At 41.1% G+C, this 10,000-nt stretch overlaps 1 protein-coding gene and 1 long non-coding RNA gene across 2 annotated transcripts in view; both read left to right on the plus strand.

Annotated features, from left to right (window-relative positions):
* ltn1 (listerin E3 ubiquitin protein ligase 1) overlaps window positions 1-10,000 on the plus strand; it is a 100,061-nt gene that overhangs the window by 58,194 nt on the left and 31,867 nt on the right. Inside the window, exons 22-24 of the mRNA XM_029766749.1 lie at window positions 3-121; window positions 4,573-4,683; window positions 5,717-5,844. Coding sequence (XP_029622609.1) covers window positions 3-121; window positions 4,573-4,683; window positions 5,717-5,844 — 358 coding nt within the window. The remainder of the gene's footprint in view (window positions 1-2; window positions 122-4,572; window positions 4,684-5,716; window positions 5,845-10,000) is intronic.
* LOC115204668 (uncharacterized) lies at window positions 4,693-5,617 on the plus strand. Its single transcript, XR_003880421.1, has 2 exons — window positions 4,693-4,875; window positions 4,906-5,617. It is a non-coding gene; the product is annotated as an uncharacterized LOC115204668 (long non-coding RNA).

The following is a 10,000-nucleotide window of genomic DNA, read 5'->3' on the forward strand; positions in this document are numbered from 1 at the left end:
AGATGGACCATAGTCCTGCTCTAGTAACAGAGTACTACAGTATGTTGAAGGACTGGGACCTAACAGACCGTATAGACAATCAAGGACCAACCACAGATATACTGGATATACTCTACAGCAGGTAAACATGTAACTATCCTATAGTATAGATATACTCTACAGCAGGTATGTAACTATTCTATATTATAGATATACTCTACAGCAGGTATGTAACTATCCTATAGTATAGATATACTCTACAGCAGGTATGTAACTATCCTATAGTATAGATATACTCTACAGCAGGTATGTAACTATACTATAGTATAGATATACTCTACAGCAGGTAAACATGTAAACTATCCTATAATATCCTTAGATAGGTATGTAACTATCCTATATTATAGATATACTCTACAGCAGGTTATGTAACTATCTATAGTCTAGATACTCTACAGCAGGTATGTAACTATCCTATAGTATAGATATACTCTACAGCAGGTATGTAACTATACTATAGTATAGATATACTCTACAGCAGGTAAACATGTAACTATCCTATAGTATAGATATACTCTACAGCAGGTATGTAACTGTCCTATAGTATAGATATACTCTACAGCAGGTATGTAACTATCCTATAGTATAGATATACTCTACAGCAGGTATGTAACTATACTATAGTATAGATATACTCTACAGCAGGTAAACATGTAACTATCCTATAGTATAGATATACTCTACAGCAGGTATGTAACTGTCCTATAGTATAGATATATTCTACAGCAGGTAAACATGTAACTATCCTATAGTATAGATATACTCTACAGCAGGTAAACATGTAACTATCCTATAGTATAGATATACTCTACAGCAGGTAAACATGTAACTATCCTATAGTATAGATATACTCTACAGCAGGTAAACATGTAACTGTCCTATAGTATAGATATACTCTACAGCAGGTTAACATGTAACTATCCTATAGTATAGATATACTCTACAGCAGGTAAACATGTAACTGTCCTATAGTATAGATATACTCTACAGCAGGTAAACATGTAACTATCCTATAGTATAGATATACTCTACAGCAGGTTAACATGTAACTATCCTATAGTACACTATGTTGAAGGACTGGGGCCTAACAGACCGTATAGAAAACCAATCTACTACGCTGACATATGGAATTGTTTTAATATCGTCATACCAAGAATCATTTACCGATTTTATTTTTAATTTTAGGACCCCTTTAGGTGTCCCATTTTATATATATATTTTTTAATAAAATAAAATATTTGATGAAACATTGAATTTGGTCTTACTGCTATTAGCCCATAGAAGCGCATTGAATAACAGATTCATACATGGAACCACAGAAACTCAAGACACAAAAATCTAAAGGAAGCTTGTTTTAAAGAGTCTGTCTTATATCTGTGAGAGAGAGAAGATAGATCAGTCAAAAAATATATTTTTTACCCATATTTAACAAAAAATATTTGTTACTTAACTGCTTCCATATGTACTTACATAATTGTTGTTCAACTGGTACCGGGCTACATTTAGACGAGTTTCGTGAGGCCTGTGGACAAACCTACAGCAAAACAACCAACCATGTACATGTTCATGCGAGTCTCATCTTATAAACCAGGACATTGGTCCCAAGATCCAGATACAGTGGTTTGAGACCATGACAAGTTACAGACTGGATTTATATAGTCTTGAGTGGTCTCACAACCAACACAACTAGATCAAGAGTCCAAGGTCCCTAAATTCAATTGTAGAAAACTCAAGTACAGTGCAGTAGAGTAGGGTACAGTACGGTAGGGTACAGTAGGGTCCTGTAGGGTAGTGTCCTGTACGGTAGGGTACTGTAGGGTACAGTACGGTAGGGTACTGTAGGGTAGTGTCCTGTGGGTTAGGGTACTGTAGAGTAGGGTACTGTAGGGTAGGGTAGGGTACTGTAGAGTAGGGTCCTGTAGGGTAGAGTACTGTAGGGTACTGTAGGGTCCTGTAGGGTAGTGTCCTGTGGGTTAGGGTACTGTAGAGTAGGGTACTGTAGGGTAGGGTACTGTAGGGTAGGGTACTGTAGAGTAGGGTACTGTAGGGTAGGTTACTGTAGGGTAGGTTACTGTAGGGTAGGGTCCTGTAGGGTAGGGTAGGGTACTGTAGAGTAGGGTACTGTAGGGTAGGGTACTGTACGGTAGGGTACAGTAGGGTAGGGTAGGGTGCTGTAGGGTAGGGTACGGTAGGGTACTGTACGGTACGGTAGGGTACTGTAGGGTAGGGTACTGTAGGGTAGAGTACTGTAGGGTAGGGTCCTGTACGGTAGGGTAGGGTACTGTACTGTAGGGTAGGGTAAGGTAGGGTGGGGTACAGTAGGGTGGGGTACAGTAGGGTAGGGTACTTTAGGGTAGAGTAGGGTAGAGTACTGTAGGGTAGAGTACTGTAGGGTAGGGTACTGTAGGGTAGGGTACTGTAGGGTAGGGTAATGTAGGGTAGGGTACTGTAGGGTAGAGTACTGTAGGGTAGGGTACGTGTGGGGTAGGGTACGTGTGAGGTAGGGTGCTGTAGGGTAGGGTCCTGTACGGTAGGGTAGGGTACTGTACTGTAGGGTAGGGTCCTGTAGGGTGGGGTACAGTAGGGTTGGGTACTGTAGGGTAGAGTACTGTAGGGTAGGGTCCTGTAGGGTAGAGTACTGTAGGGTAGAGTACTGTAGGGTAGGGTCCTGTACGGTAGGGTAGGGTCCTGTACTGTAGGGTAGGGTCCTGTAGGGTGGGGTACAGTAGGGTGGGGTACTGTAGGGTAGAGTACTGTAGGGTAGGGTCCTGTAGGGTAGAGTACTGTAGGGTAGGGTACTGTAGGGTAGGGTACTGTAGGGTAGGGTACTGTAGGGTAGGGTTATGTAGGGTAGGGTACTGTAGGGTAGAATACTGTAGGGTAGGGTACTGTAGGGTAGGGTACTGTAGGGTAGGGTACTGTAGGGTAGGGTTATGTAGGGTAGGGTACTGTAGGGTAGAATACTGTAGGGTAGAATACTGTAGGGTAGAGTACTGTAGGGTAGGGTAGGGTTCTGTAGGGTACGGTACGGTAGGGTACAGTACGGTAGGGTATGGCACATTAGACGTCTATGTTTTGGCCAAATAGATGTCAATGTTTGGGCTCTTGGAGGGTTGGATCACCCCTGCTGGCTATGCATCTCAATACTCTACACTTGTTCCTGAAGTGTGCACTTGTCCACTACCCACATCGTGGTCTTCTGTAGCTCAGTTGGTAGAGCATGGTGCATGAGCATTTTAAAATGGAGATGGCCTCAATGGCTCTGCCCGTTCTGTCACAGTCTCCAAAATGGCACAGATACAAAGATGAGAACTCTATATATCTCTATGGTTTCAATTGTTTTGGTTGTGACCATTTCAGTTTGAACAATGTAGACTTATTTTGGACTTTAAAAACGTCTATGGGATCGGTGTGTGTGTCGTCGTCCCCCACGGGACGGTTGAGCTAACGTTGGCTAATGTGATTAGCATGAGGTTGTAAGTAACAAGAACATTTCCCAGGATGTAGGCATATCTGATATTGGCAGAAAGCTTAAATTCTTCTTTATCTACCTGCACTGTCCAATTTATAGTAGCTATTACAGTGAATGAAGACCATGCTATTGTTTGAGGAGAGTGCACAGTTATGAACTTGAAAATGTTTTAATAAACCAATTAGGCACATTTGAGCAGTCTTGATACAACATTTTGAACAGAAATGCAATGGTTCATTGGATCCGTCTAAAACTTTGTACATACACTGCTGCCATCTAGTTGCCAAAAATCTAAATTGTGCCTGGGCTAGAATAATACATTTTGGCCTTTCTCTTGCATTTGAAAGATGCATGTGTTATATTCTCCTACATTAATTTCACATTTCCACAAACTTCAAAGTGTTTGCTTTCAAATGGTACCAATAATATGCATATCCTTGCTTCAGGTCCTGAGCTACAGGCAGTTAGATTTGGGTATGTCATTTTAGGCGAAAATTGGAGGGTAAATAAACATTTTTTTTTTTTTTAAGGGATCCGATCCTTTAGTTAAAGAATCCCCATAGCTAACATATGGCTGGCTGTCTTTCATTTGGACAGATGTACACACCAGCAAACATATACTGTATTTTAGTCCCAAAACCATATTTGACATATTTCTTTATATTCTTAAAATACAACTTGCTCACCAATTTGTATTTATTTTTTTCTCCAAAAATCCCATCACCTGGTGATATTAGTTGAGGTGTGGCTTAAGGCACATTCATTCTACAGTCTTTTATGTGAGTTTCGGGAGTGAGATCAAAAGACGATACATAATTTTTCCTGTGAAAGATGTTTTTAAAATTAAAATGGTAATTAGATCTGTATCATTTAATGACTCTACAGAAATACAGATGTTCTGTTGTAGACTCCAAAATGGCAGATACAAAGATGAGAACTCTATATATCTCTATGGTGTCAAATAACAGGACTGTGGTCTCTGACTCTACAGATGTTCTGTTCTAATAACAGGGCTGTGGTCTCTATCTAACCCTTTGTCCTTTTTGTACCTGTCACCTCAGATCACTAGAGGAGGGGGGACTATGGTCTCTGACTCTACAGAACTACATACACACCAACCACGTGGCTGAAACAGCTGGCACCATCAACACACTCTGTGGCAGCCCTGACAGGTAAGATATCAGTACTACTTTAACCCTGACAGGTCAGATATCAGTACTACTTTAACCCTGACAGGTCAGATACCAGTACTACTTTAACCCTGACAGGTCAGATATCAGTACTACTTTAACCCTGACAGGTCAGATATCAGTACTACTTTAACCCTGACAGGTAACATATCAGTACTACTTTAACCCTGACAGGTAACATCAGTACTACTTTAACCCTGACAGGTCAGATACCAGTACTACTTTAACCCTGACAGGTCAGATATCAGTACTACTTTAACCCTGACAGGTCAGATATCAGTACTACTTTAACCCTGACAGGTCAGATACCAGTACTACTTTAACCCTGACAGGTCAGATATCAGTACTACTTTAACCCTGACAGGTCAGATACCAGTACTACTTTAACCCTGACAGGTAACATATCAGTACTACTTTAACCCTGACAGGTCAGATATCAGTACTACTTTAACCCTGACAGGTCAGATATCAGTACTACTTTATTCAATGTTAGGTTTCATACTTTCAAACACACGTGATGGAACGCTGGGCTTGGAACGCTGGGCTTGGAACGCTGGGCTTGGAACACTGGGCTTGGAACACTGGGTTTGGAACACTGGGCTTGGAACGCTGGGTTTGGAACGCTGGGCTTGGAACACTGGGCTTGGAACGCTGGGCTTGGAACACTGGGCTTGGAACGCTGGGCTTGGAACGCTGGGCTTGGAACGCTGGGCTTGGAACACTGGGCTTGGAACGCTGGGCTTGGAACGCTGGGCTTGGAACGCTGGGTTTGGAACGCTGGGCTTGGAACGCTGGGTTTGGAACGCTGGGCTTGGAACGCTGGGCTTGGAACGCTGGGCTTGGAACGCTGGGCTTGGAACAGGCCTCTTCTCCTTTCATTCAAGGAAACAGTCAGGTTTGCAGAGAGCACTAAGAATGGTTCTAATGTGTGTGTCTCTGTGTGTGTGTGTGTGTGTGTGTGTGTCTCTGTGTGTGTGTGTCTCTGTGTGTGTGTGTCTCTGTGTGTGTGCGTCAGTCTGTTCCCCCTGTCAGAGAGCAGGCTCAGTACTCTACAGGTGCTGTGTCCTTATCTGACCACAGAGGAGAGAGAGCGTCTAATTTCCCTGGCTACCGCTGGCATACTCAACTGGCAAGAGGACCACAGTAAGAACACACGTAGATACTCTCTCACACACCGACGCTCCAGTGTCTATTAACCTTTTTTTCTCTCTCACTGGCCAGAAAATAATTTCTACAGGCCCTGACATGGTGTAGTTAAAATGCGTTGGTGTCATGCAGAAGGCTGAAGGTTGACCTGCTTTCTCTCTATATTGAACACATTTCACTGCACATATCTGGTGTATGAGACAATAAAACATGATTTTAATTTGATTTAGTAGTAGGCTACATTTGGTTATTATACAAAAAAACGAAAATATAAACACAACATGCAACAATTTCTGTTTTTTTTTTACTGAGTTACAGTTCATATAAGGAAATCAGTCAATTTAAAGTAATTAATTAAACCTTAATCTATGGATTTGACATGACTGGCCAGGGGGTCCTATGCCTGGAAGGGTGTAGGACCATGGTTTGGTCTAACAGGTGCATCATGACCCCTGTGTTATCTATGAATGGTGAGAGGTTAGCATGTCTTGGGGGTATGATATAAAATGCTAATCTCCCCTGTTATTGTAATGGTGAGAGGTTAGCATGTCTTGGTGGTATGATATAAAATGCTAACCTCCCCTGTTATTGTAATGGTGAGAGGTTAGCATGTCTTGGGGGTATGATATAAAATGCTAATCTCCCCTGGTATTGTAATGGTGAGAGGTTAGCATGTCTTGGTGGTATGATATAAAATGCTAACCTCCCCTGTTATTGTAATGGTGAGAGGTTAGCATGTCTTGGTGGTATGATATAAAATGCTAATCTCCCCTGTTATTGTAATGGTGAGAGGTTAGCATGTCTTGGTGGTATGATATAAAATGCTAATCTCCCCTGTTATTGTAATGGTGAGAGGTTAGCATGTCTTGGTGGTATGATATAAAATGCTAACCTCCCCTGTTATTGTAATGGTGAGAGGTTAGCATGTCTTGGGGGTATGATATAAAATGCTAACCTCCCCTGTTATTGTAATGGTGAGAGGTTAGCATGTCTTGGTGGTATGATATAAAATGCTAATCTCCCCTGTTATTGTAATGGTGAGAGGTTAGCATGTCTTGGTGGTATGATATAAAATGCTAACCTCCCCTGTTATTGTAATGGTGAGAGGTTAGCATGTCTTGGTGGTATGATATAAAATGCTAATCTCTCCTGTTATTGTAATGGTGAGAGGTTAGCATTGTCTTGGTGGTATGATATAAAATGCTAATCTCCCCTGTTATTGTAATGGTGAGAGGTTAGCATGTCTTGGTGGTATGATATAAAATGCTAATCTCCCCTGTTATTGTAATGGTGAGAGGTTAGCATGTCTTGGTGGTATGATATAAAATGCTAATCTCCCCTGTTATTGTAATGGTGAGAGGTTAGCATGTCTTGGGGGTATGATATAAAATGCTAACCTCCCCTATTATTGTAATGGTGAGAGGTTAGCATGTCTTGGTGGTGTGATATAAAATGCTAATCTCCCCTGTTATTGTAATGGTGAGAGGTTAGCATGTTTTGGTGGTATGATATAAAATGCTAACCTCCCCTGTTATTGTAATGGTGAGAGGTTAGCATGTCTTGGTGGTATGATATAAAATGCTAACCTCCCCTGTTATTGTAATGGTGAGAGGTTAGCATGTCTTGGGGGTATGAAATAAAATGCTAACCTCCCCTGTTATTGTAATGGTGAGAGGTTAGCATGTCTTGGTGGTATGATATAAAATGCTAACCTCCCCTGTTATTGTAATGGTGAGAGGTTAGCATTGTCTTGGTGGTATGATATAAAATGCTAACCTCCCCTGTTATTGTAATGGTGAGAGGTTAGCATGTCTTGGGGGTATGATATAAAATGCTAACCTCCCCTGTTATTGTAATGGTGAGAGGTTAGCATGTCTTGGGGGTATGATATAAAATGCTAACCTCCCCTGTTATTGTAATGGTGAGAGGTTAGCATGTCTTGGTGGTATGATATAAAATGCTAACCTCCCCTGTTATTGTAATGGTGAGAGGTTAGCATGTCTTGGTGGTATGATATAAAATGCTAACCTCCCCTGTTATTGTAATGGTGAGAGGTTAGCATGTCTTGGTGGTATGATATAAAATGCTAACCTCCCCTGTTATTGTAATGGTGAGAGGTTAGCATGTCTTGGCGGTATGATATAAAATGCTAACCTCCCCTGTTATTGTAATGGTGAGAGGTTAGCATGTCTTGGCGGTATGATATAAAATGCTAACCTCCCCTGTTATTGTAATGGTGAGAGGTTAGCATGTCTTGGCGGTATGATATAAAATGCTAACCTCCCCTGTTATTGTAATGGTAACACTATCCGTTACCATGGTATCATCCACATTAATGTAGAAGTGTTTAGAAAAATATTCTAATCTTATTTACAATTAAAGTGACTCCTAATGACAATAGATTATTTACTATTCATTTCTATTGGGAACAAGATCATCTGAAACAACCAAAACAAACAGCAGACGCATCCAACCAGTTTGTAGAGTCACCAGCTTGATGTCGTCGTTGCAGGCTAGGAATATGGAACCGAATACTAAACGTTTCACTACTTTAAACTACTTTTGACTACTTGAAACCAGCGACCCTCTCGTTGCCAGCTCACTTCTAAGACAGATTTTTCCCTCCGGTCGCCTCTAACGACTAGTCTACCTGCCGACCTATGTTAACTATTGAAGAGTTACTTTTTGTAAATCAAAATAAAGTGGGTTGATGTCACAACTTCTTGAGCAAAAAGAAGAGCCCGTGTTGGCGTGGTGGTACTTGACTGAACGGCCAATCATATGGATATAATATGTCGAGGTGGGGAGGATATATACAGTTACATATTGCAATATTATTTTTTGGCTATATTATATACATACTTAGAATCCATTTTGTAAAAAAATGATATATATATATATATGTTTTTTGCTAGGCAGCGTTATAGCTAGTGCTAATCTACTGTACCTGCGCTAAAACGCCGGTATTTTGCCTCCTATAGTTTGTTCTCCATTTTCTTTTTAAATAGGGAGCCAACATATATTTTCATCAGTTTATTTCCATGACTGATCATGTAAGAACAAACATTTGTGTGTTTTACTATACTTGTGGGGACCAAACTGTTGAGTCCCATTCAAAATCCTTTTTTCCCTAACCCCTAACCCTAACCTTAACCCTAACCTTAACCTTAACCCTTAACTTAACTCTAACCTTAACCCTTAACTTAACCCTAACCTTAAACCTTAACCCTTAACTTAACCTTAACCCTAACCTTAACCCTTAACTTAACGGAGACTGGAGGTAGTTCAGTGTTGCAACGTCGTTTTTCATCACAGAAGGGGCGACTCCTTGTAAGGTGCCTCGACATTCCACGTACGTTTGTACTCCCTGGAAATTGAGATGCGCCGTATCATTCTTTCTGCTGCCGCCGGGGCAGTGTTTTGGAGGGATTTCAGTGCTAACAGAAATTGTTTTTGAATTCCACAGTCATTCTGGCCCCATGTTGACTCCAATACTTCCCACAGTTGTGTCCAGTTGGCTGTATGTCCTTTGGGTGGTGGACCATTCTTGATACACACGGGAAACTGTTGAGTGTGAAAAACCCAACAACGTTGCAATTCTTGACACAAACCGGTGCACCTGGCACCTTCTACCATATCCCGTTTAAAGGCACTTAAGTCTTTTGTCCTGCCCATTCACCCTCAATGGCACACATACACAATCCACGTCTCAAGGTTTAAAAATCTTTCTTTAACCTGTCTCCTCCCCTTCATCTACACTGATTTGAAGTGGATTTAACAAGTGACATCAATAAGGGATCATAGCTTTCACCTGGATTCACCTGGTCAGTCTGTGTCATGGAAAGAGCAAGTGTTCTTAATGTTTTGTACACTCAATGTATAGGCTATTCGTCAAAGTAGCCTATTTTGCGTTGATGAACAAAGATAATCTCAGGGACTGTTCAAACAGTAAACCAAACAACAAGATTCCCCCTGAAAAGGCATTTTGTTTTATCAGTAATAACTAGTGATTACAGGCTATTGTGAAATGGTAGAACCTACTGTAGCCAACCAGTTAGCTGTGTGTTTTTATTAAATTCATGACCAAAACATGATCTATTTTTTAGTAGCTATGGGAATGAATACACAAGCAGGATATCAAAGTGAGGGTGTG

The sequence above is a fragment of the Salmo trutta genome, chromosome 12, assembly GCF_901001165.1.
Source record: "Salmo trutta chromosome 12, fSalTru1.1, whole genome shotgun sequence".
Lineage (NCBI taxonomy): Eukaryota > Metazoa > Chordata > Actinopteri > Salmoniformes > Salmonidae > Salmo > Salmo trutta.